General features: G+C 47.8%; 1 protein-coding gene across 2 annotated transcripts in view; it reads right to left on the reverse strand.

Moving 5' to 3' along the window:
• Window positions 1-314: 314 nt before the first annotated feature.
• gas2a (growth arrest-specific 2a) overlaps window positions 315-27,781 on the reverse strand; it is a 212,536-nt gene continuing 185,069 nt past the window's right edge. For both annotated transcript variants that reach the window (XM_072466673.1, XM_072466672.1), the window contains one exon: window positions 315-6,942. In XM_072466673.1, the coding sequence (XP_072322774.1) occupies window positions 6,694-6,942 (249 nt within the window). In that variant the 3' untranslated portion in view covers window positions 315-6,693. The remainder of the gene's footprint in view (window positions 6,943-27,781) is intronic.

Here is a 27,781-nt window from a genome sequence, read left to right on the forward strand (position 1 = left end):
TGGGGTTTCTCAGTGTGGGGCAGCCCCACGCTGCCGGGAAACCGCCAGATTGCCGGCAATACGGAGAATCCCGATGGCGGAGAATTCAGCCCAATGGTTAATGTGAATTTCTTCCAGGTTGCTTCTCACAAAATGCAGGATTTGCACAATTTTCCAGAAATGCTTGCAATGTACAGTGCTGTGATATATGCTGACTAGTTAAAATTGAAATTTGTGTTGATACAGTTTCACAGGCTTGCCACATGAGGGCAGTATTTACATTGCGATAGTGTGGTTTTCACTCATTCTGCATTTTCAAAACACACATGAAACAATTATGAAGGAAACATTTTATTAGTGTTCTAAAACAAAGCATTTTACAACATGAGGGAAAAGAGTTGTGTCCAGTCATATCCCCTGTAAAGTGGTTGCAAATTCTTAATTTCTGTATTAACATGTTACATTTGAATTGCAAGACGTAGTTCTGTCATCATGCTGACACTTGACTCTAACAATGTTGAGCATTCCTTCTCCTAAACCCCACTCCCATTACAAGGCTACAGTTTGACATCAGACCTAAAAGTTCTGCATAGCATCCAAGTTCCTTCATTTCTTTCACGACATTAATGCATAAAAATAAAATTCCTGAAATGCAATTCGATGAGAACTTACACATGGACTTGCCAATCCCTGACAGTTGATACTTTAAAGTAATTTGCATATCTATTTTCTCAGCAAAAGATTGGAGTAAAGGTTGGCTCACTCTGCTCTCTGGCTACTTGCTGAATGGAAATAACAGAGCTATCACAGGATCGGAGCACTGCCCATTTATTATCATTTGCTAACAACCTTGTCTCGGTATTCCTTTACTCTGGAATTTACGGTAAAATACAACACATCAACTTTAGGTTTCTGTTCGAAGTGTCTGCAATTCAGAACATGAATATCCTCATGAAGGCACAAAAAATCTTGAATGTTAACAAATTTGGAATGATCTTGCGAAAAATTATAACGCTTCTAAGAATGCAAGGGACCCAATTCTTATAATGTCCTGCAAAATAGTGCACATGATCATTCAACGTACTTAAGATCAAATCTGACAGGAGCAACACCCATTAAATCGTAGAATATAAAAGCACAGAAATCGGGCGTGTGGCTGCTTCTTTCACGAGCCAGATTCTAATTCTAATCTCTTTACCCAGACGAGTTTTAATACTTTTCAAGCAACTAGTTGTTTTTCTAAGAAATTAAGGTTTGCTTGAAGGGGTTTGTGGTAAAGCATTGGCGATCCTAACTAGCCTCCATGTGAGTATTTTTTCATCATAACTCTGTGCCCCCTCGTATCTTGTTGGCTAGAGAAAATAAGCTATTGCTATTTAATCGATTAACAACTTTTGCTTTTATAATCTTATAGAATAGAGTGCCTAAAACTGTACACAATTTCTCCAAAACCACAGTTTAATGATACCTTCTTGCTGTTCTCAAAAGCGAGCAATTGTATGCCTCTAAATAATTTTTAAAATTGTTATTTCACTGCATAGTGTAGACTTGGGTACTTCACCCACAACTGAAGTGAGAGTAATTGTTCAAAATTTCCAGGTAAATTACTTTTTAAAGAGTCAGATTTTCCATCCTTCAGTCTTTTGGTTTTCTAGTTAGTAATCAATCTCTTACTTCTAATCCCATTATTGAAGGGGGGACTACATTATGTAACTGTCATTATACAGTGATTATAAATACTAAGTCTAACACCAGAGGTTTTCAGGTATTAGCTTACCATGTCAGGATGTTTTGTCACCCGTCATGTAGGCCTCTTTGGCATAATAAACGTAACTATGATTGTCAGTGTTTAGTGCATTGCTGTTACATATCTTACTGCTTACATTTTACAATACTTTTGAGCACTACCATTTAAATAGGTTTGTCTTAATGCTTTAGACACCTCTTTTATGAGAAGTATGGTACATAGCAAAGTTTAAAGCTACACCCAATATCTACCCTTTGAATTTATAGAAAATAATATGGCACAGCTCTGTACAATTTATTGCAAAGCAGAATATTCTGACTCTTTCAAACAAAGGACACGAGGTGACAGATTGCACAGGAGCATTATTTACAATGGAGGCACAGGCAAAGGTCTAAAACTTTAAAACTAACCTGTCTTCGGTATACAAGAATCTGCTACAGGAACTCAGGGATTAGCATTATTAAGATGAGTAAATTAGGCCAGCAGGTCATGGTTGGATGTTGGATAGGACTATTCTATAACTCATTGGCTTACCATAAACCATTAACTGGGGATGAAAAGGTGTATTTAAACATCTACATCGCTTTTCTGCTTACTGGGTGCAACAGGACAGGGCATAATCAAACATAATGGAGTGAATTATACAAGGTGCGATATTCTCCACTATGCACTACAACCCCCCCCCCCCCCACCCCCCTGCTAAAAAGGCTGGTGGGTGGATGGAGCCTGCTGCTGAAAACTCAACAATTAAGGATCGATCAGAGGCCAAGAACTTAACGGCACTTTTGGTGGGTGGCACTAGATCGCTTAGGCATGTTTGGATTCTTGGCTACCAGGCTGGGGAATAGGGGTTGGGGGGAGGGGGCTGGGCTTTGACACACTTTAGGAGGAGGGCAGCCTTGGACGTTTAGGGGAAAACCTTTAGGGGGGGGGCGGGGGGGGGAACAAGACCCTCAAATGCTTGGCTTGGGTCTCTCCCACCTCTGGTAAATGCTTCTGGTGGTTGGATGTAAATTTTAATGGACATATATTGCCCTCTAGGCCTCAATGTGCCTATTGACTGATGTGGGTGGGCAGTGGCACGCAGGGTCCGCTAGATTCAACAAGACACCTTCAATTCTGCCGGAAGGGGAGCGTAAAATCCAGCCCAATATGTTGATTTGCTTAATAATGTGAAATTGGCTTGGAAACATTGGGGCAATTATTTATACATAACTACTCAAATAGGTTTGCAACGCTGACTGGCCTATTGCCATTCTAATTCTCTCGAACCTGTCATTGATGCTACATGTTTGAAGATGAAGGACCCCAAGTTCCCTCCCATTTTGCCAGTGGCCCACGAGCTGGCTTTGTGGCTTTTTTGTGATTTTACAGCTTGTGACAATTGTAGCCGGTTCTGCGCCATGGTGATAGTTCTGTTGAGAACTGATATGAATATGTCTCAAATAGACACCTTTAAATTTTTTTTCAAATTGAAAAACAATGGGCTGGATTTTCCGATTTGCTGATGCCGGCGTGGGAATAGTGACATTTTACGCCAGAAAATACGGTGCGAAAGCTGCACCGATTCACCGTCCGGTAGGGGGCTAGCAGCCACGCAGCGTAAAGCCCCCGGCAGCAGCGGCCTGCCAAAAACTGCCCCCCCTGTAACCGGCCTTGCCACACCCGGACCACCCCCCACCAGTCCCCCTAGCCCTCCGCAAAGGCCCTATGCCAGCGGAATTGCTCCCACCCCGACTGTGGCGGCCAAGGGTCCACAAACAAAACCCCATAAGTGTTCCACGCCGTCAGGAACTCAGCCCCTAGGGGGCGGAGTATTGGGGGAGGGCCTCGGGTGACGCCCGGAGGCATTCCCGACATCATGCGACGTGAGTGTGCCGTTTTTGAGGGGGGTGGAGCATCACAAAAGCGCGCTGCCCTCGATTTCAGTGCAAACGGGGATTCTCCGGGCGATCGACGAACGCAATTCCGGCGTCAGCGTCCGGAGAATCCCAGCCAGTGCATTTATATGAAACAGCATTTAGAGGAGTCTGGAGTGAACCCAACATGTCTATTATATCTATCAATTGTATGTTGGAATATGTCTCAATGTGTGTTGGCGGGGGGGGGGGGGGGGGGGGGCAAGAGTCCAAAACAAAATCAGAACTAACTGATAGCTCGCAAGCTTTCACAGATTTTATTTTCACTTTATCCTGTGTTTTGGTTGGACAGAATAAAAGGTGTTTTAAAAAAATAACTTGCCCTATCCCTGTGTCAATGAATACAATTGTCGTTTGGTTTCTTTTGTGAGTGCCATCGATGGCAACCTGTGGAAAGGTTCCTGAGCTGAGGTTCTGCTCTTCTCCCTCTCGGTATTCCTGCCACGGAATATTTCGGATGATGGCACAGCGGGCAAGCGCTGTTGCTGCTCAAAGTGCACTTTAATCGCAAAATGCCACAGTCATTAAATTCTGTTTGGCCTACTTTCTAAAATTAAATGCTAAATGCTGACATGCCGCAACTTTTAAAGAAAACGTTGCTGCAAAATCTAGACACGGCCTTCTATCGTATTCGGAGAACTTCGGTGTTCGGGGTTAAGTTGTCAAATTCTAAAGTTCGACACGGTGCACTGCAAGCAATTTTGTTCAGTTTAGCAAAGGTTGAATAAATATATAGGCACTAATTTTTTAAAAATTCAACCATAGTTTCTTGTTGCGTATTAAGCTTGAGCTTCTTGCAGCCTCGTCCTTATCCTCAAATAACGTTGTACAAGCCCGCTGCTGTGCAGTACGTGTCAAGTCTATTTGTTTTCCAGTCTTGTATTCCTTACACACAGTAACCGGGAATTCACAGTTGGTTATCGATACATATTTGTAGCTGTTCGCTATCAAACACTATCATTTAAGTGATTCGGAGAAAAATAACTTTTTTGTCTTTTCTCCGATGACGCTAGGTGACTGACCTACTCCACTTATTCCTGTTATTAAATGCTAACTAAAATTGTTTGGGGGGGGGGGGGCGCCATTATAAAGTTTGTGATTTTGGATAATTTTGAGTAAACAAAACTAAAGCACCCTGCTGCTGTGCAGAGAGACCTGCGGACTTCACAGAGGAGAGCAAACTACCTTTTAAAGCAATTTATTTTCACAGATACTGCTTGATCTGTTGAATGTTTTCCAGCATTTTCAGGGTTTTTTTTTTTAGTTTGCAGCTTCTGCAGTATTTTATTTCTCATTTATTTTGGGATGTGGCAACAAACATGGTCTGGGGAGGTGGGCGGTGCATGTAACCCTGTGAAAAAAAATCAAAGGCTTTTCACCCAATCACATTGCATTTTTCCATCTTAAGCACCAAAGAACCTGCATGCGATTCCACCCTGGTTACATTGTTAGATGGGCTTGAGAAGGAGGGGGGGGGGTTGTAATTATGGTAACCCGTGAAAGGAAAACATTTCATAATTGGATTAGTTACATTCTGCGTGATGCAGCTGATGCATGCAATTTAAATTAAATGGAATCTCTGAGGGATAAAGAGATAATGTATTAATAGCTGCCGCTCAGCCAGAAGTATTGGCTGTCTTCACTATGTTCACGGCACCTGATGCATAAGTTTAATTTATTTGGGAATCCAGTTCGTTGATGAGGGAAATATTGATGACCCTTTGATTTAATGCTGACAAATAGTTGCGTAGCTAATGTTTTGCTACTCTTCCTGCCCAGTTATAACTAAATGTCTAAATATGTATGTGTCCTGGTAAGAGTAAGGCAAAGTCTCCCCTGATCATAAATTCGACACATGGTGGATTACATCAAATGTGTCCTTGCAGGGGCATTAAGAAATTTGATACCCTAAAGTGTCAGCAAGTCTGGTCAACGAGTACAGGCACACCCTCTGGCCTTTGACGTAGCTATAGGAAATGGAGAAAGCAGACTCATCCAGCAATAATTCAATATGTGGGATTCTGAAAAGGGGAAAGTATTGCACCTTTTGTTCCTGCCACAACCTGGCTTTGTAGTTCTGGTCAATGTTTTACAAAATCTGTCGAAGTAAGTATTTTGATTAACAGCTGTGCAACAATTGGGGCATTGATTTAAGAATGTTTGTTCAAATAAAGTCTGGTAAGAATAACGGCTACCAAAGACCATTTAGAGCCAACTGTTAATTGTTCTAATTGGTCACAAATGGTTCCTTCTGCATTTCTGTTGTTTTCAAAGATGTTCAGAGAAATTGGAATCATTCTGTATCGTCCAGAATCTGCTATTGATTGATAGTAAGGGGAAGAAATCTGATCCAAGTATTATAGTAACGTTAAGACTACCATACAGCCTGAGATAATCAAATCATGCCAAGCATCAAGTTCAGTTGCTTGGCGGGAAAGGTCAGTCAACTGATTTTAGAATGTCCAAGGCTGGGAGGCAGTCCAAACTCAAGCGCTATAATATGAATGGCAGAACGATGGTGCGCTCGAGTCTCCGTGGCGATTTGTAAATATTCACACCGCGACACTGCAATAATTGTAGAGTACCTAGTCCTTACTGTTGGGTACATTGTCGCTGGTGTACCACCAATATTGTTTCTAATGCTTGCCTGCTGAAAAGCAAGAGTACACGGGAAGTAGGAGGTGTGAGAACCAAGCAACATGGAGAACATCTGTAATCGAAATAGGCAACATGTTACCAACTTCCAGTCACGGAATGTTCTTAATGAGACTTAAATTGACTCGTGGCTTTACCTGTTGTGAATATTATTATCCCAATCACTTTCTCTAAAGTCTACACCTCTTGCCTCAATCTGGTAACAGGTTACAGATATTTTCTGGCCCCTTTTTGGATTCACTAAGACTTGTACAAAAATCCCAAAGATCTTGGAATGACTGAATTAGATTATTATTGGTCAGCCAGGTTTGAAAAGGCTGAAGTGGTAATTTTTTGTTGGTATATTGGATCAAATACGAGAGTGGCCACGGTGGCCGAGCAAATACTGCGCAATCACTTTGCTCCCCAGTTACCACCATTGTTACTTGCACTCTCTCGTCTGCCCCTGTAATGGGCAGCTACCACAAGGTAACTATCAGGGCTCAGGTCTTTGATAGTCCTGGACTTGTTAGGGACTGGAGAAGTCTTGCCGTCCACTCTGGAGATCTGCAGCATCCGGCAAGGGTCATGCTTCAGCAGGTAGCCTTCGAATGTCTCCCATCCCCCTCCAACACGCACCATCACATGTTTGTTATGCAGCATCTGCAATGCAGAATAATTGTTCAATAAAATCAATGTTGGTTACAGAATGGGCTGTACAACAGAAGTGAATTCAATAAAGATTAGAAAGCCATGACTAATTTTTACTTAGATGTGGAAGAATGACAGGCAAACAGAATGAGCATATATTAAACATAAAGACACAAATATCCTTGCTAATTTTGCCTGGGCCATCAAGACTCTGGTGATGATTTGACTTTTTATAGTCAGCTGCTATTTCCACTAACAATCATAAGCTGTATTTATTGATTCCATATTCCAATCCCAATAGGTCATGTCAGCATATCCTGTTACCACAGAGATGAATCAGAATGAGCTGCCAATACCAGTCCTCGAATATAGCTGGATTCTCCATTTCTGTGACTATGTGCCGACACCAATGAAGAATCCGTGGTGCTCCATGATGGGAAAATCGGCGCAAATCCCTCACCGATTCTGGTACAGGTGAGGGTCTAGCAACGACGCTGCGTGGAACGTCCACGGATGGCGTGGAGAACGGCCGGGGAATCGGCGGGTCCGGGTCGTGCATGCGCATGGCTGAAAAGCTGCAGCCGCGCACATCCTCACTGGTCGCACCGGAAAACATGGCGCCGGCCATGCTGGACCACGTACCCGCCCACCCCAGCCCCACAGCCCACCCCCTTGCCACCCCCCACCTCTCCCCCCAGCCCTAGCAGAAGCCTGCCGGCCAGCGGCATGGATCGCGGCCGAGTGCGGTGGCGCTAGACATTGTCCGCAGTCGGTACGCCAGGCTCCCGACGGTTGGGACCACGCGTGGCCCGCGCCGTCGGGAACTCGGCCCATCGGAAGTGGAGTTGCGCCAATCCCGATGACGGCAATTTGGAGGGGGAGAGCATTGCGCACCGGCATCAACGGGGACCAGAGAATCGCGGGAGCGGCGCCGGGCCCGATTCTGGCGTCAAAGTGGATTCTCTGCCCCCGTTGTGGAGAATCCTGCCCTTTGTTTTCAGCAGACTGAAATGAGGGAACGAAATTGACTTCAACTTTCAACACAACTATTTCGCAAATAATTCCTATTTAACCTGATCAAATCGTTTGCATATATTTTCTAGTGGGGAATCTGCAATGTTTACCATCACTGAAATGAAAATGAAAATCGCTTATTGTCACAAGTAGGCTTCAATGAAGTTACTGTGAAAAGCCCCTAGTCGCCACATTCCGGCGCCTGTTCGGGGAGGCTGGTACGGGCATTGAACCGTGCTGCTGGCCTGCCTTGGTCTGCTTTAAAAGCCAGCTCTTTAGCCCTGTGCAAAACCAGCCCCTGGATCTCAATTCGACAATTTCCAAGGTGACTGGTAATGGACGGCTGCTCCACTTGACTTTGGCAATTTAACTTGAACTCCATTAACCAAATTTGCACTCTTTAATATTGTCCTTTCCAAGTTGACCCAACACCTAAAATGATTAGGGAAGCAATCTCAAGGGCATTGGACCAGTCTCCTAATGTGAGTTTAAAACCAGCGGAATGTTTGAATACAGCATCAGCTAACTTGATATTTTCACATGTAAGCCGCTGTGGAAAGCAACAGCAGCTTCATATCAAAAAAACAAAGAAGAATCAGATTGCATTGAAATGAAATTCAATCCCTCAAATACCAGAGCAAACCTTGCAAAAACACTGAAAATTATAAAATATGCTCAGCGGAATTCTATGTTCCGGAGACTGAGTGTTGACGCCAGGGCAGGAATCGTGGACTTACACATCAGCAAAACTGGCGCAGCACCTGGACCGATTCAGCGACCATTAAGGGGCTGGCACGGGCGCCACGTGGAACACAATAGATTCCAATGAAAAACGGTGCGGGATTCGCCGAATTCCCGACTGACACTCAGGAGGCTGACAAGCTGCAGCCGCATATACACACTTCACTCCCCACACACTCCATCCCACCCCACAAGATAGCAGCAAGGAGAGCGGCCACGAGATTTACGGATGCCAAGCTTGAGACCCTCCTGGAAGCTGTGGAGGAGAGGTGTGCCACTCTGTACCCCGGCCCGGGCAGGCGGCTGCCAACCGCCGCCTTTCGCCATGTCTGGCCGCAGGTGGCAAAGCCTGTCAGTGCCGCCAGAAACACCGTCCGGAAAGCCTGAAGCGCCGGGAGAAACTGCACAACCACCTCAGGGAAGCCAGGGTGAGCAGGCAGCAGTGTGGCCCTGGCACTAACCTCTGTCCCACAAACCCGCCCCCCCCCACCACCTGCAGGGTGGCTGAACCCCTACCCTACACCACCTGCCGACACCCATATCAGTCACCATGGCCAGGTACCCTGGCACTAAAGCCACCAGTTATGCATCCCCTGGGCTGCATGCATCAGACTATCTAACATTTTGTGTTACATGAGGGCCCCCTCTCCCAGGATAAGGCCGCCCATCACCGCAGGGAGCGGGAGAAAACTGGAGGAGGACCGCCAGCCTTGCGGCCCCTCACCGTGGCAGAGCAATGGGCTCTGGACATGGTCAGTGGGCCCGAGGTTAAGGACGTTGCGGAGTGGAGATTGGGCGCGGGCGAGGATCTGAGACCCCGCTGAGTTGCGGTTCCCCATGCTATATGTATCAACCCACCCCCCACACCACCCTCACCCCCCACACCACCCTCACCCCCCACACCACCCTCACCCCCCACACCACCCTCACCCCCCACACCACCCTCACCTCCCACACCACCCCCACCCCCCACACCACCCTCACCCCCCACACCACCCTCACCCCCCCACACCACCCTCACCCCCCACACCACCCTCACCCCCCACATCAGCCTCACCCCCCCACACCACCCTCACCCCCACACCACCCTCACCCCCCACACCACCCTCACCCCCCCCACACCACCCTCACCCCCCACACCACCCTCACACCATCCTCACCCCCCCACACCACCCTCACCCCCCACACCACCCTCACCCCCCACACCACCCTCACCCCCCACACCACCCTCACCCCCCCACACCACCCTCACCCCCCACACCACCCTCACCCCCCACATCAGCCTCACCCCCCCACACCACCCTCACCCCCACACCACCCTCACCCCCCACACCACCCTCACCCCCCCCACACCACCCTCACCCCCCACACCACCCTCACACCATCCTCACCCCCCCACACCACCCTCACCCCCACACCACCCTCACCCCCCAACACCACCCTCACCCCCCACACCACCCAACACCATCCTCACCCCCCCACACCACCCTCACCCCCCACACCACCCTCACCCCCCAACACCACCCTCACCCCCCCATCACCCTCACACCCCACACCCCCCTCACCCCCCACACCACCCTCACCCCCAACACCACCCTCACTCCCCCACACCACCCTCACCCCCCCACACCACCTTCACCACCCACACCACCCTCACCCCCCACACCACCCTCACCCCCAACACCACCCTCACTCCCCCACACCACCCTCACCCCCCCACACCACCCTCACCTCCCCACACCATCCTCACCCCCCCACACCACCCTCACCCCCCACACCACCCTCACCCCCCAACACCACCCTCACCCCCCCCACATCACCCTGACACCCCACACCACCCACCACCCTCACACCCCACACCACCCTCACCCCCAACACCACCCTCACCCCCCACACCACACTCACCCCCCACACCACCCTCACCCCCACACCACCCACACCCCCCTCACCACCCTCACCCCCCTCACCACCCTCACCCCCCCACCACCCTCAACCTCCCACACCACCCTCACCCCCACACCACCCTCACCCCCCCCACATCACCCTCACACCCCACGCCCCCCCCACACCACCCTCACCCCGCACACCACCCTCACCCCCCCACCACCCTCAACCTCCCACACCACCCTCACCCCCACACCACCCTCACCCCCCCCCACATCACCCTCACACCCCACACCCTCCCCCACACCACCCTCACCCCGCACACCACCCTCACCCCACACCACCCTCAACCCCCCACACCACCCTCACCCCCCCCCACACCACCCTCACCACCCACACCACCCTCACCCCCCCACACCACCCTCACCCCCAACACCATCTTCACCTCACCCCCCCCCCCCCCCCCCAAACCCCCACTGCCCGCGGTCTAATTGTGCGCCTTGACTTGTGTCTTGCAGGAGCTGCTGGGGGTGGGGCAGGCCTATTCCGTGTCCACGGCCCCAGCCACAGCCAGTGTCACAGCCCGGAGCCCACCGGTATGCCGAGCAGCGATGCGACACCGACACAAGGGTTTTCAGATGTCTGAGACCCAGGAAACCTCGGAGCTCGAGTCTGAGGATGACACGGATTGCCCTCACACCCTCCGCCTTCCCAGAGACACTCACCACGGTCGGGCACTTTAGTGAAAGGCCTCTGGGATACTCTCTGGTGCTCACCACACAGCTGATCCGGTACAGCAGGTGGAGGTAGGAACTCCTGAAGGGGCTCACAGTCGGAATATAGGCCGACCCCAGGGACTCGTTGCCATCCAGACTGGTTTCTGGCTTCAGGGACGGACAATCCCATTGATTGTGGAGATGCAGTTACAGAGCCAGGGACTACATGACGTGTTGTCAGCGCGCTTCCAGTACCTGCAGGCGCAGGTGGAGGACTCCAACCGCATGCACCAGCAGGAGGTGGTGCCGACCATGCGTGCCATCCAGGCCAACACCGATGGGTGGAGTCCGCAGCGGAGGCCTTGGGGGCGAGGGTTTTGACTATGGATCAGCATGTGCAAGGCCTGGGCATTCTATGCAGGCTGGCAGAGGTTCAGGACAGGGTTGCCACCTCACAGGCAGGCAGAGCCACCTGGATATTGCAGCGCTGCACTGGAGCGTGGCCCAGTTACAGCGGACAATGGCTGTGAGTGCTTGTGGTGGTATGTATTAGGGGTAATACGGTACACCATGAATGCCGAGGAGCTATTGGGAGGACAAATGCTGGGTCCCGATTGGATCTGCCGCCTACTGGGCTCCACCCAGATAGGCGGTGTATAAGAACCTGGGTTAATCCCCGCAGCTGCATTCTGTGACTGAGCTGCTGGGGAACAAGTCTGAACAAGTCTGCTCAATAAAGCCTCTATTGAAGTTCTTTACGTCTCGCCTCGTGTGTGATCGATGGTGCTACAGTGCTGGCGGCATTGCCCAGCCATTGCTCGAGTAGCTCCAGCTCGTACAGCCACGGGGCAACCACCAGGACTGCGGCGACTAGGAGGAGGGCCACCATTGCTGGTTGTATTCCAATATCCATTGTCTGCAGGGCATGAAAGGCCGACATGTTAGCTTGGGTGCATACCCCCATGACCAGCCAGGTCAAACAGGCTGCATGGTGTCCCCCGTTAGCACTGTGGGCTCTGCCCCCGCATGTTCTCCTGCTCCTCTCCAGGCCTCATCGGTGAACCGGATCATGGTGGCCTCTTGCCATGGCCCCTGACCCTACTGCCAAAGGTACCGTCAGCTGGAACTGCCCTTGCCAACAGTACGCTCCGCGGCACCCTTCCGGCGAACCTGGAGGAACTACAGTTCGCGTTGCCCTTGGCGATGACCTAGCGGCGGCTGGCGGCCAGTTGGGGGAGGGTATGGTGGAGGGTGGGGGCTGGAGTGCGGAGGTGGGGCACCCATACGGCTGGCTCAGAGGAAACGGGGGTCAGTGGTGTGCGCAGCAGGATGGCTGCCTTGCTGACAGCGAATGGCGGTCCGTGCCTTGGTACCTCCCCAGTCCCGTGGGGGGTCACCCCGGCCACACTGTAAAGTCATGCCTTTGTCTATTACCTTCCTCTATCTCCAGCATTTCACAATTCCATGCTTCTTATCTGTGACCTAACTCCTGATATTTCCAGGTTCTACTTTGATACTTGCTCTGTTTCTCCTTGACTCTTGTTGAGCCCTTGTGATCTCTTAATTTTGTCCTGGTAATTGCCCAGTTCTTTCTCCTACTCTTCGTTCTGTCACTGCTTTGCAATCTCCTTGGCCGGGTGATAATCATGAATGCATGCAAGTTGTTATCATTACTGTCGTGGTTTATTCTATTTTCTCTGTCAATTAAACCCGTTTTAAAGAAAATCATTGATTATCTTGCGTTCCTTCTTGGCATTAGCTGTACCCCATCTGATATCTGCAAGTTTTGCCACAACTTATTTCTGAATGCAGATCATTTATGTCACCATCTTCTAGCCATAGTCCTAAAGGACGATGGACATCTCTCTTCATTAGATGGAGAATTTTTGGCAACTCCTAGCTTGAGGGGCGCCACTCCGCAAATGCGAGGCAAGGACCCTTGAAATTCCACAGCCGGTAGGGAGATTGAGCCTGCTTTGTTTATATCATTCTGCATTACATTCTAGCCATCTAGCCAACTGAGCATGTGTGAATGTATATCATCTGGACCTGCGGTTTTATCCTCCTGTCAATTATTTTCTCCATTTCGATTCTATCTATGGCTGGGCGGCACAGTAGCACAGAGGTTAGCACCTTTGCTTCACAGCGCCAGGGTCCGAGGTTTGATTCCCACTTGGATCACTGTCTGTGCGGAGTCTGTATATTCTCCCTGTGTGTGCGTGGGTTTCCTCCGGGTGCTCCGGTTTCCTCCCACAAGTCCTGAAAGACTTGCTGAATTCTGAATTCCCCTCAGTGTATCCGAACAGGCACCGGAGTGTGGCGTCTAGGGGATTTTCACAGCAACTTCATTAATGTGAGCCAACTTGTGACACTAACAAAGATTATTATTAGATAAAGCTCATCCACTTGTCAAATTTCACTATCTTTAGTAAAAACTGGGGTGAAGTAGATATTCCATACCTTAATGTTTCTCTCCTTTCTATGCAGTGACTGATTGTGATTCTATGATTACAGGGTAATGATACTTTTTGTTGATTTTCTTATATATTGAGTGAGGAAGAACTCTCCTATACAGAATGAAAACTCAATTCCCTTTATCCCTTACCATTACTTCCTGGCAATTTATTTTGGCGTAGCCAAAATCACACATATTATTTTCTCTCCATCCACCACTGACCATATATATTTTCAGACATCCGTCTTCCCCCAATTCCCTATTTGGTCTGTAGAATGCTCCCATTCCTCCCAGAGGATTGGATAGGGTGGACAGTGAGAGCCTTTTTCCTCGGATGGTGATGTCTAGCACGAGGGGACATAGCTTTAAATTGAGGGGAGATAGATATAAGACAGATGTCAGAGGTAGGTTCTTTACTCAGAGAGTAGTAAGGGTGTGGAATGCCCTGCCTGCAACAGTAGTGGACTCGCCAACACTAAGGGTATTCAAATGGTCATTCGATAGACATATGGACGATAAGGGAATAGTTGTAACTTACTTGTAAGTTAACTTGTAAGATACTCCATCCCTGCTTCCTTTTCCTTCTTGAACGTGTTATATGCAGCACTATTTAGATACCAATTACCTTCTCTGTGTAAACATCATTCAAATTATCCCTACTATATTGGATTCTGTCTACAAATAATTGGCTGCAGTTCATCCATTTTGTTCTGAATAGAACGTGCGTGGCTGTATTGATGGGATTCACTACTTACTCTTCTTTAGGTTATTTTAGATTTCATGGTATCCTCATTTCTTGAATTGGTTTATCTTTTACTCGCTTTTCCTGATTCTTTTATTGTTAGCTTTCTATCAGTCACCTGCCTGATCCGAATCCCTCCCCCAACGTTATTAGGTTAAAGCCTGATGAAGTGGCAGTTATTATTTTTCATAAGAATCTTGGTCCCAGCTTGTCTGTCCTAACCGCACACATCTTTACTGTCTCAGTGCACCAGATTCTCCGAGTGCAACGCAGAATGGTTGTCATCTAGAATCATGCTTTACCACGCATTCCCTAACTGCTCAATTTACTCTGTGAATTTTGTTTCATGTTTCTTTTATTGTAAAGAAATCAAAATATTAATATGCGTTCTTTTCATTCTCTTCCCAGACTGCGCTTTATACTTCACCAGCCCACAACTCCCATCAGCCATGCTGCATACATTAATAAATTCAAACTTATTTATATTTTTCTTTAAACTATCTTCCATTTTATAACTTAGTAAGCAGACAGCATACCATTGTTTCGAACCTAGCTATTTTAAAATTATTTGAAAAGAAGGCAGAAAATGGTGTTTTGTTCTATACAAGCTTAATATTTCAAACGAATAAATTATCAAAAGAAGGTTTGATGTATTTAAACAAACGGCCCAACTCAAATATGAGCATGTGTGTTTCCAATCTCAAAGGATTTATTGCCATGGAAACAAAGCATGGTCCTGTATATCATTATGAAGATTAATATTACCACAGCCTCTAGGTAACAATTCCAAATGAGCTTTTTTAGTTCTGAGCTATATATTTCACAAGGAACTCAAGATTGCGAAAATGGCTTTATCGTCAGTTATAGACCTGGACCATTTTAAAAGCACCATAAATATTGCACTCTCCACTGCACTCGGAAAAATTGGTTAGAATTGGTAAATTTGTGAAATATTGTTCTTTTGATTTTTCAATGGTTTTCAAGGCACACAAAGCTTGCTGGGCTGCAATATTAGATGCTACTAGTGCAGCCGTGTTGCCATGGCAATACCTTAAAATGATGCTTGCGTTTTATTCCTTACATCCCCAATAGGCCTTGAGTCCTGAGAGATGCCAGTGTCATCACTTTCCTTGACAGCATGTCCTCCAGCTCAATTACCCTTCACTAAATCGGTTATCTTGATGGCATGACGCCAGTATTAAAATAAGCTGCTTTATAATACCATTAATGATAATGACCCAACAAATGTTAGTGTGACTATTTACCATGTGTTTTGTTGTTAACCAAAAAGCTACACATTTCTAACTATCGGGATGTCTGGTGTGATAAATGGAGTATGCCAAAGGCATGTTAACCCACAGTTTTGACCCAGGAACATTTGTATGTGTATATTTCTCTTCGCCTTATGTGCACGAGGCCAGCAGCTGAAAATTCTTGGTGATGTGGTTTTTAATCAGCAGCCTGCTTAATATTTCATAGCTGCTGAGCACAATTTCAGTAACTGTTTTCATTGATATAGCAATTTAGCAGAGGAAACGCTGCAAGGCACTTCACATGCACCGTATATTTTTTTAACTATACAGAAACTTAATTTGTGACCTAAATGATATGAGGCCTTGTGTACCCAGGATCACTTGAATCAGAGATTTTTTCGTTTTATTTCACATTATTGCATGGCAGAAACCTGTAAGGTATAAATCAAATAACCAACCAAAGAACATACAATATTTTCTTTTTAAACCTTGATGTCGAGAAGCTTGTATTAGGGGAATTGTTCTATGTTTTTAACATTCGGTAATTACTTTCTCTGCATTCCCTACACCCTATCTGTCATTCTGTTAATTATTTCATGGGTCTACACTAATATCCTTGGGTGTCAGAGGACCAAGATTAATTCTTGGAACATGATGTCATTGGCATTATATTCCAAACATAATCAGAAGCTGCATTTAGTGAAAATATAGTCCTATTAGTAGACGGATATATCAATCTCCAATGTTGCCCTTGTGTAACAAACTTGAAACTCAGAATATGTAGCAACTCAGAATATGTAGCAACTTTAATAGTGAAATTTACAGTCATTGTTGTGCATATGGTATCTTCATTGCAATCCACTGATACTGCATGGCATGCAAGTGCTTGTGAAGCACATATCACTGACAGATATGGAGGCAGTTCTAGAGATAATCTCACTTGACTATCGCTCCTGGTTGACTATTTTTTGGTTTCTACTCAGTAACTTCCAAACTGTCTCATGCTTCACAATTGCGATTTTATTTTTACTATCCCCTTCACGTTCCTTTCCAGAGAGGGTTGTACCTGCGCCAGATGGGCTGAAGTGGCTTAGAAGGTAGCTCACCCTCAGCTGCTGAAGTGCAATTAAGGATGGGAAACCAATGGGGGCAAACCTCCTGGCTGGGACAGCACGGTAGCATAGCGGTTAGCACAATTGCCTCACAGCTCCAGGGTCCCAGGTTCGATTCCCGGCTGGGTCACTGTCTGTGCGGAGTCTGCACATCCTCCCCGTGTCTGCGTGGGTTTCCTCCGGGTGCTCCGGTTTCCTCCCACAGTCCAAAGATGTGCGGGTTAGGTGGATTGGCCATGCTAAATTGTCCTAAAAGGCTAAGTGGGGGTTGCTGGGTTACAGGGATAGGGTAGATACGTGGGCTTCAGTAGGGCGATCTTTGTAAGGGTCGGTGCAGACTCGATGGGCCGACTGGCCTCCTTCTGCCAATTCTATGATTCTATGATTCAATGCTGGCTCTGCCAGTGACATGCACATCCCAGAAAAAATAAAATTTAAATAAATATCTGTTCAGTAAGTTGTGGTATCATAAAAGTTCTCATGTGGAAAAGCGTGATGTGGCTGCTTTAATCCATATTAACTATTGCACCATTTGTTTTTGCATAAGGCAGGATGCTTGCTTAAATTATTAATGAAATTCTATTTTGGAAAATGTTCCAAATTGTACATACGTCAGAGCTCTGAATTAACGCCTGTCTGCAGAAGGGTTGCTATCTGACTACAAGCACGGCTTGACTACAGGCATTGTGCTCATCGAGTTTAGTGTACCCAAGAAACCCTCCAGAGGAACACCTCTGGGGTCTCTCTTGCTGCCATTTTTGTTTTACTGGGGAGAGGAAATTGTGGATCAATCAGCACAATTCAGGTTGAAGAATGATCGCTGGAGGTTTTATCGTACCTGGAATCTCAGACCCGTTCTCACAAAATAAATAAATTGTCGCGTTATGGAAGTGTTAATCATGGTGGACAATTGGCAATCACCATGTTTGGAAAGACTCCAATTATTCCACCAGAAATACTGGAATGAGTCTGGTGATATGCATCACTGTAAATACACAAGGGGTTAATGTAAATACACTATGTCTAAGTAAACACTAGCGGGAGCACCAGAGACGTCAGGACATGCAGACATACAGCTAATGAACACATAGAATAGGACACGACCAATGGGCAGTCAAGACACCCAGAGGTGACGCTACCACAAGGGGGCATTACACAACCCATATATCAGGACAGGGCACACATGCTCTGTCTCTTTCCACAGGCGACACTTAGCGAGTAGGACAGGGGCAGATCAGAAGCATCACACCCACCACGTGGCTTAGAGCAGACTGGTTAGTTAGACTGAGTTACTGTAGCAAGATTAGCAGGAGAGTCAAACTCATAGAGAACTGTGCTAATGGTTCAATAAATCACACTGAACTTACTTCAAAGTCTGGAGTATCTTTTGGTCAAAGCTGCATCGAGTTGCAGCCTGTGTTATCCCAGAGTACATAACACAACAATGAGGACCCACCAACATATTTCAATCAAAAGCTGCCACATTTTGTAAATATATCATTAAAACAATGCTAGCCAGTAAGTCTGCTTTCTATCTTCCCCTGTTCAAAATCAATGGTATGACTCAGCTCATAGTGTAAAATAAAGAGCAAGAATTATATTTATTCATGACCACAGAACATCTCAAACTATTTACAGCCAGTGATGTGCTTTTTAAGTATGTTCACTGCTGCAATGTTGGAAACATGACAATTTCTGCACAAGTAGTGGAGGGCATAATAATAATAATCTTTATTAGTGTCACAAGTAGGCTTACATTAACACTGCAATGAAGTTACTGTGAAAAGCCCCTAGTCACCACACTCCGACGCCTGTTCAGGTACACTGAGGGAGAATTCAGAATGTCTAATTCACCTCACAATATGTCTTTCGGGACTTGTGGGAGGAAACCGGTGTAGCCCTGGAAACCCACGCAGGCACGGGAAGAATGTGCAGACTCCGCACAGACAGTGACCCAAGCTGGGTATCGAACCTGAGACCCTGGCATGGTGAAGCAACAGTGCTAACCACTGTACTACCATGCAATGCATTTTTATCAAATTCAGGTTACTTAAAGGAATCCATGCCTGAATTTTACATTCTGAGGTCGGGTGCGTAAGATTCTGGGGAATTATGTCAGGGGTGCGTCTCAACATTATTTTGCTGCATACAATGTTAGGTCAGCAGGCACGCAAGGAAATCAGGTCCGCACCCACCGACAATTAAGAGCCAATTAAGAAACCCATAGTACATGATTCTTAGTTGCACGATTGATTTCTTTGCTCGTTGCACAGTCAAAACAAGAGGTGGGCAGCACATTTTCATCCACTTGTCATGCAAGTGTGGGATAAAAGCCTTTTAGTCTATTTGCAAGTCCCGCTGCCAGATTGCCTCTCGATTGTTGTAGCTTTGTACGTCTGTCTAGCTGTGTTTGAGGACCTCATCTTCTCAGGGGGCTTGTTTGGGGATTGCAGCACAGTGGACCCTTAGTTGCAAGTCAAAGATCCTTGAGTATCTCATCTAATGGGGTTAGTATGCTCAACACATGGGACCTCAAAGAACAAACACAGAACAAAGAAAAATACAGCACAGGAACATGCCCTTTGGTCCTCCAAGCCTGCGCCGACAATGCTGCCCGTCGAACCTATAACCTTCGACACTTCCTGGGTCCGTATCCCTCTATTACCATCCTATTCATGTATCTGTCAAGACGCCCCTTAAACGTCACTATCGTACCTGCATCCACCACCTCCTCTGGCAGCGAGCTTAAGGCACCCACTACCCTGTGTAAAAAACTTTCCTCGCACATCTCCTCTAAACTTTGCCTCTCGCACCTTAGACCTATGTCCCCTAGTAATTGACTCTTCCACCTGGGAAAAGCTTCTGGGTGGGGTTCTCTGCTGGCTGACGCCAAAATTGGGAAAGGCAATTGGCGGAGAATAGGTTCCGATGGCAAAATTGTGGCGGGCGCCGATTTGACGCCAAATCGCAATTCTCTGTCACTCGACAGCAGCATCAATGCGGACTACAGTAAAGAACGTTTGCATATCAATAGCGGGCCTGATCCGGTATTCTCTGGGGCCTCCCCGATTCTCCGCCTCTGATTGGCCGAGTTCCCATCGGAAAAGCACTTGTGCTTTTAAAAACCGTGAAACCAGTGTTATGGCTGCTGAGGGAGAGAGGAGGAAAGTGTCCGTCATTGCCATAGCATGGTGACAGTTGTGCTGCTGGCCGGGGGGCTTCTGCCAGGGCTGGGGGGATTAGCAGTAGTGACCAGGAGGTGGGCTGTGGGGACGGGGTGGACGGGCACGGAACACCATTGCTGTAGCCAGAAATGCAGCCCTGCAGCGGCGCACGCCGCTGACAGCCCACATGAACTTAGGGCCAGGGATCGTATAGGTGTTCCCCCCACCCCAGGCTACCCCCCTAGGTGCCCCAGCCGACCCATCAGCTGTATGGGTGCGGTACAGCGCAACCAATGTCACCTTGTTGGCTGAGATGAGTGTATGTGGGGAGTGTAGTGTGTCTATGGGCTGCAGCCTGTCAGCCTCCCGAGTGTCAATTACGGACCCGCCGAGTCCTGCACCGTTTTTCAGTGGAATCAATTGTGTTCTATGCGGCGCCGGTACTAACCCCTCCACAGTCGCTGAATTGGTCCAGGTTCGGCGGCAGTTTTGCTGTCGTGAAAGTCCACAAATTCTGCACCGGCGTCAACACTTAGTCTCAGAAACAGAGAATCTCGCCCTCTGACTATCCACTCTGTCCATGCCCCCATATTTTGTAGACTTCTATTATCATAGAATTTACAGCGCAGAAGGAGGCCATTCGGCCCATCGAGTCTGCACCGGCTCTTGGAAAGAGCACCCTACCCAAGGTCAATACCTCCACCCTGTCCCCATAACCCAGTAACCCCACCCAACACTAAGGGCAATTTTGGACACTAAGGGCAATTTATCATGGCCAATCCACCTAACCTGCACATCTTTGGGCTGTGGGAGGAAACCGGAGCACCCGGAGGAAACCCACGCACACACGGGGAGGATGTGCAGACTCCGCACAGAGAGTGACCCAAGCCGGAATCAAACCTGGGACCCTGGAGCTGTGAAGCAATTGTGCTATCCACAATGCTACCGTGCTGCCCCTAGATCGCTCCACAACTCTATTGTTCCAGTGGTACCAAACTGAGCTTATCCAACCTCTCCTCATAGCTAATGCCCTCCATACCAGGCAACATCCTGATAAACCTTTTCTGTGCCCTCTCCAAAGCCTCCACATCTTCTGATAGTGTGGTGACCAGAATTGAACACTATATTCCAAGTGTGCCCCAAGTAAGGTTCTATACAGCTGCAACATGACTTGGCAATTTTTATACTCAGTGCCCCGGCTGATGAAAGCAAGCATGCCGTATGCCTTCTTGACTACCTCTCCACCTGCATGGCCACTTTCAGGGACCTGTGGATCTGTACACCCAGATCCCTCTGCCTATCAATACTCTTAAGGGTTCAGCCATTTACTGTATATTTCCCATATGTATTAGACCTTCCAAAATGCATTACCTCACATTTGTCCAAATTAAACTCCATCTGCCATCTCTCCGCCCAAGTCTCCAACCGATCTATAGCCTACCTTATCCTCTGACAGTCCTTATCACTATCCGTAATTCCACCAACTTTTGTCTCTTCCACAAACTTACTAATCAAACCAGTTACATTTACTTCCAAATCGTTTGTATACAATACAAACATTGACTGGGACAGTCATAGCATTAGGGGCTTGGATGGAGAGAAATTTGTTGAGTGCATTCAGAAGGAATTTTTCATTCAGTATGTGGATGGCCCGACTAGAGAGGGAGCAAAACTTGACCTCCTCTTGGGAAATAAGGAGCTGGATTCTCCGTCCCGCCACATTTCTGGTTCACCCCGCCGGCGGGATGCTCCGTTACGCCGGCTAGTCAATGGGGTTTCCCATTGTGGGTCAGCCCCACGCCGTTGGAATACCCCCGGGCTGCCGGCGGAGACTCCAGCCCAAGGAAGGGCAGGTGACAGAAGTGTTAGTGAGGGGATCACTTTGGGACCAGTGACCATAAATCCATTCGTTTTAAGATAGCTATGGAGAATGATAGGTCTGGCCCAAAAGTTAAAATTCTAAATTGGGGCAAGGCCAATTTTGATGATATTAGACAGGAACTTTCAAAAGCTGATTAGAGCAGTCTGTTGACAGCAAAGGGACGGCTGTTAAGTGGGCGGGTTCAGGGTAAGAACATTCCAATTAGAGTGAAGGGCAAGGCTGGTAGAAGTAGGGAACCCTGGATAACTCAGGGTATTGATGCCCTGGTCAAAAAGAAGGAGGCATATGACATGCCTCCTGGGATCAAGTAAATCCCTTGAAGAGTATAGAGGTTGTCAGATAGAGTTAAGAGAGAAATCAGGAGGGCAAAAAGGGGACATGAGAGTGCTTTGGCAGATAAGCCAAAGGAGAATCCAAAGAGCTTCTACAAGTACATAAAGGTCAAAAGAATAACGAGGGAGAGCGTAGGGCCTCTTAAGGATCTACAAGGTCATCTATGTGCGGATTCACAAAAGATGGGTGCGATCCTAAATGAATATTTCTCATTGGTATTTATTGTTGAGAAAGGCATGGATGTTTGGGAACTTGGGGAAATAAATAGTGATGTCTTGAGGAGTGTACATATTACAGGGAAGGAGGTGCTGGAAGTCTTAAAGTGCAACAATGTAGATAAATCTCCGGGACCTGATGGAATGTAGCCCAGGACATTGTGGGAGGCTAGGGAGGAAATTGCGGGTCCCCTAGCAGAGATATTTAAATCATCGACAGCCACAGGTGAGATGCCTGAAGTTTGGAGGGTAGCAAATGTTGCGTCTTTGTTCAAGAAGGGCTGCAGGGAAAAGCCTGGGAACTACAGACCAGTGAGCCTAACATCTGTGGTGGATAAGTTGTCAGAAGGTATTCTGAGAGACAGGATCTACAGACATTTAGAGAGGCAAGGTCTGATTAGGGACAGTCAGCATGGCTTAACGAATTTGATTGAGTTTTTTGAAAGGTAACCAAGAAGGTAGATGAGGACAGTGCAGTCAACGTTGTCTACATGGACGTTAGCAAGGCCTTTGACAAGGTACCACATGGTAGGTTGTTGCATAAGGCTAAATCTCAAGGGAAGCAGGGTGAGGTAGCCTATTAGGTACAAAACTGGCCTACTGCGTACTGCTCTTGTCACCCTATTATAGAAAAGATATTATTAAACCAGACAGAGTGCAGAAAGGATTTACTAGGATGCTACCGGGACTTGATGGTTGAGTTATAAGGAGAGGCTGGATAGACTGGGTCTTCTTTCCCTGGAGCGTAGGAGGCTTAGGGGTGAGCTTATAGAGGTCTATAAAATAATGAGGAGCGTCGATAAGGTAGATAGTCAACATCTTTTCCCAAAGGTAGGGGAGTCTAAAACTAGAGGGCACAGGTTTAACGTGAGAGGGGAGAGATACAAAAGGGTCCAGAGGGGCAATCGTTTCACACAGAGGCTGGTGAGTGTCTGGAACGAGCTGCCAGAGGCAGTAGTAGAGGCGGGTACAATTTTGTCTTTTGAAAAGCATTTATGTGGAGATGCCGGCGTTGGACTGGAGTGAGCACAGTACGAAGTCTTACAACACCAGGTTAAAGTCCAACAGGTTTGTTTCAATGTCACTAGCTTTCGGAGCGCTGCTCCTTCCTCAGGGCAGCGCTCCGAAAGCTAGTGACATCGAAACAAACCTGTTGGACTTTAACCTGGTGTTGTAAGACTTCGTAAAAAGCATTTAGACAGTTAAATGTGAAAGCTGGATATTGAGAGATATGGGCCAAATGCGGGCAATTGGGACTAGCTCAGTGGTTTAAAAAAAGCGACATGAACAAGTTGGGCTGAAGGGCCTGTTTTCATGCTGTTTAGCATGAACAGGGGCTGTTTAGCACAGGGCTAAATCGCTGGCTTTGAAAGCAGACCAAGGCAGGCCAGCAGCACGGTTCAATTCCCGTAACAGCCTCCCCGAACAGGCGCCGGAATGTGGAGACTAGGGGCTTTTCACAGTAACTTCATTGAAGCCTACTTGTGACAATAAGCGATTTTAATTTTTCATTTCATGCTGTAAACCTGTATGGCTCCATGACTAAACAGCAACGGTTCCAGCACTGATCCCTGCGGAACACCACAAACCATATCCCGCCATTCAGAAAAGCACCCTTCCACTGCTATCCTTTGTCTTTTATGACCGAGCCAGTTCTGTATCCAACTTGCCAGCTCACCTCTGATCCTGTGCAACTTCACCTTCTGTACCAGTCTGCCATGAGCAACCTTGTCAAAGGCCTTACTGAAGTCTACGTAGACAAAATCCATTGCGTTCCTTCATTAATCATCTTCGTCACTTCCTCGAAAAACTCAGTCAAGTTAATGAGACACAACCTCCCGTTCACAAAACCGTGCTGCCTCTCGCTAACATGTCCATTTGCTTCCAAATGGGAGCTAATCCTGTCTTGAAGAATTCTCTCCAATAATTTCCATGCCACTAACGTAGCAGTTAAGGGAATCCTCATCTTGCTAACATTCTCCGTCTCTCCCTCCTCTACCCACAGATAAATGGATGTCGGACTACAACCAGCTGTGCTTGCTATTTACCTGCCGTTGTGGATGCATGAAGGCTAGAGTGCCAGAACTAGCCCAGGGAGGACCCTACACAAATGGAGCCTGCCCCATAAGAGCAGGGACCAGCTAGTGTGGCTCAAATGCTGGCTGTCCAACAAGCCAAGGAGGGGATGCGAAGGAGGACCACATTGGGCCACGTGTATACCGTTGGCACCTGTCCATTGAGGAGCTTCTGGGCTGTACGTGCTGACGCCGACCACTGGGGAGACCGTGCACCGCCTGTGCCAGATGGTGGCTTACCTGTCACCGTGGGTGTTTGGAGGAGGACACCCGCTTCCGGTGGCTGTCAAGGTGATGGTCACCCTGAGCTTTTGCACGGTGGTGCAGACTCAATGGGGCGACTGGCCTGCTTCTGCATGGTAAGGCTTCTATGATTCTATGAACCCTTAACAATCTTCTTTCTGCTGTACCTGTGACAACTTAAGTGTCACCCATCTTCCTTTTCTTATGTGGTCTACCGCTACATCTCGGTGTTACCCCAGACAGCACATCAGAAGTGGAGGCAGCGCGTTGCATGTCTCTCCCTCTGCCCTTGGCGACCCTTCTCTGGAAAGCTTGGACCTGGATGAACCCAAAGAACAAAGAACAAAGAAGTGTACAGCACAGTAACAGGCCCTTCGGCCCTCCAAGCCCGTGCCGACCATGCTGCCCGACTAAACTACAATCTTCTACACTTCCTGGGTCCGTATCCCTCTATTCCCATCCTATTCATGTATTTGTCAAGATGCCCCTTAAATGTCACTATCGTCCCTGCTTCCACCACCTCCTCCGGTAGCGGGTTCCAGGCACCCACTACCCTCTGCGTAAAAAACTTGCCTCGTACATCTACTCTAAACCTTGCCCCTCTCACCTTAAACTTATGCCCCCTAGTAATTGACCCCTCTACCCCGGGGAAAAGCCTCTGACTATCCACTCTGTCTATGCCCCTCATAATTTTGTAGACCTCTATCAGGTCGCCCCTCAACCTCCTTCGTTCCAGTGAGAACAAACCGAGTTTATTCAACCGCTCCTCATAGCTAATGCCCTCCATACCAGGCAACATTCTGGTAAATCTCTTCTGCACCCTCTCTAAAGCCTCCACATCCTTCTGATAGTGTGGCGACTAGAATTGACACTCTACTCCAAGTGTGGCCTAACTAAGGTTCTATACAGCTGCAACATGACTTGCCAATTCTTATATGTTCCCAGCCTTTTAGCCCTGACAAATACCTCCTTTTTCTTTTTGACGAGGCCTACAATATCTCTCGTTGTCCAAGGTTCCCGAAAATTGCCGTATTTATCCGTCTTCCTCACAGGAACATGCCGGTCCTGAATTCCTTTCAACTGACACTTGAAAGCCTCCCACATGTCAGATGTTGATTTGCCCTCAAACATCTGCCCCCAATCTATGTTCTTCAGTTCCCGCCTAATATTGTTATAATTAGCCTTCCCCCAATTTAGCACATTCATCCTAGGACCACTCTTATCCTTGTCCACCAGCACTTTAAAACTTACTGAATTGTGGTCACTGTTCCCGAAATGCTCCCCTACTGAAACATCTACCACCTGGCCGGGCTCATTCCCCAATACCAGGTCCAGTACCGCCCCTTCCCTAGTTGGACTGTCCACATATTGTTTTAAGAAGCCCTCCTGGATGCTCCTTACAAACTCCGCCCCGTCTAAGCCCCTGGCACTAAGTGAGTCCCAGTCAATATTGGGGAAGTTGAAGTCTCCCATCACCACAACCCTGTTGTTTTTACTCTTTTCCAAAATCTGTCTACCTATCTGCTCCTCTATCTCCCGCTGGCTGTTGGGAGGCCTGTAGTAAACCCCCCAGCCGACATCCAGGTGTCAAAGGTGACTGCGTGCCACCCAGTTCTGCCCACTGCCCATGAAATGAACCAGTGTCAGGTGGGGGAGAGGGGGGAATTCAGAAAGGCTGAGGTTTTCCAGCACCTCTCCTGTGAGAGACACGTCATGGGCACCATCACTTCCTCCTCCCTCGGGCTGCTCGCTGGCCCACAGGATACTCCCTACATGGAAACATAAATAGGAAATAGAAGCAGAAGGAGGCCTTGCTACTAATTATATCTTCAAAGAATTCCAGTAGATTTGTCAAGCATTATTTGCCTTTCATAAATCCGTGCTGACTTTGTCTGATTATACCACTGCTTTCCAAATGCTGGGCTATGAAGTCCTTGATAATAGACTCTTGCAATGTCCCTACTACTGACGTTAGACTCACAGGTCTATAGTTCCCTGTTTTCTCTCTACCTCCCTTTTTGAACAGCGGCGTTATATTGGCTACCCGCCAATCTGCAGGAACTATTCCAGAGTCCAAATTTTGGAAAATGGCCACCAATGAATCTGCTATTTCCAGTGCCATTTCCTTCAGTACTCTGGGATGAAGATTATCAGGCCCTGGAGATATATCCGCCTTCAATCCCATTAATTTTCCCCAAACCATGGGCTGGATTCTCTGCACCCCGACGCTGAAATCGTGTCCGCCGGCGGGCGGAGAATCCACTTTGGTGCATGGAATCGGGACCGGTTCCCCGATTCTCCGGGCCCCGAAAAGCGACGTACCCGGGAAGTACGCCGCGCCGCGTATCCCCTACCTGCGGCCAGTGCTGGACGCCCGCCCCGCTATTCTCCGCCCCCGACCGGCCGAAGTCCCGATGGCGTGGATCTAATCTGGTTCTGCCATTGGGATACTCGCGAGCATGGTGGGGGGTGCGGGCCGATCGGAGAGCAGGGGGGCCTCATACGGGACCGGGCTATTTTTGGGTGGACGGTCTGGGTCGGGCGGGTGGCCGATCGGAGGCACTATTTTGGAGGTCCAGTTCCGCGGTCTAGGTCTGCCATGGAGCACGGCGCGGCCGCTGGAGACCGCCGCTGTTCGCATGCGCGGCCTCTGACCCAGAAGTGCGGGTGCCCGTATCTGCAGCTAAAGCTGCTAGATTCAGGTTTTCTGCCGTGAAAGGCCATAGTTTTTACGACGGCGTGGGGACATAGTCCCAAAAACAGAGAATCCAGCCCCATTTCTTTACTAATACTAATTTCCTTCACTGAAACTTATGTTTCTCAGAACTTCCGGTACATTATTCATGTCTTCCTTTGTGAAGACAGAAGCAAAGTACAAATTTAGTTCCTCCGCCATTTATTTGCTTCCGTTATGAATTCCCCCAATTCTGACTGTAAGGGGCTACATTAGTTTCTATCAATCTTTTTCTCTTTACAAACCTATGGAAATGTTTACAGTCAGTTTTTAGGTTCCCTGGCAGCT

This window comes from Scyliorhinus torazame, chromosome 10 (assembly GCF_047496885.1).
Source record: "Scyliorhinus torazame isolate Kashiwa2021f chromosome 10, sScyTor2.1, whole genome shotgun sequence".
NCBI lineage: Eukaryota > Metazoa > Chordata > Chondrichthyes > Carcharhiniformes > Scyliorhinidae > Scyliorhinus > Scyliorhinus torazame.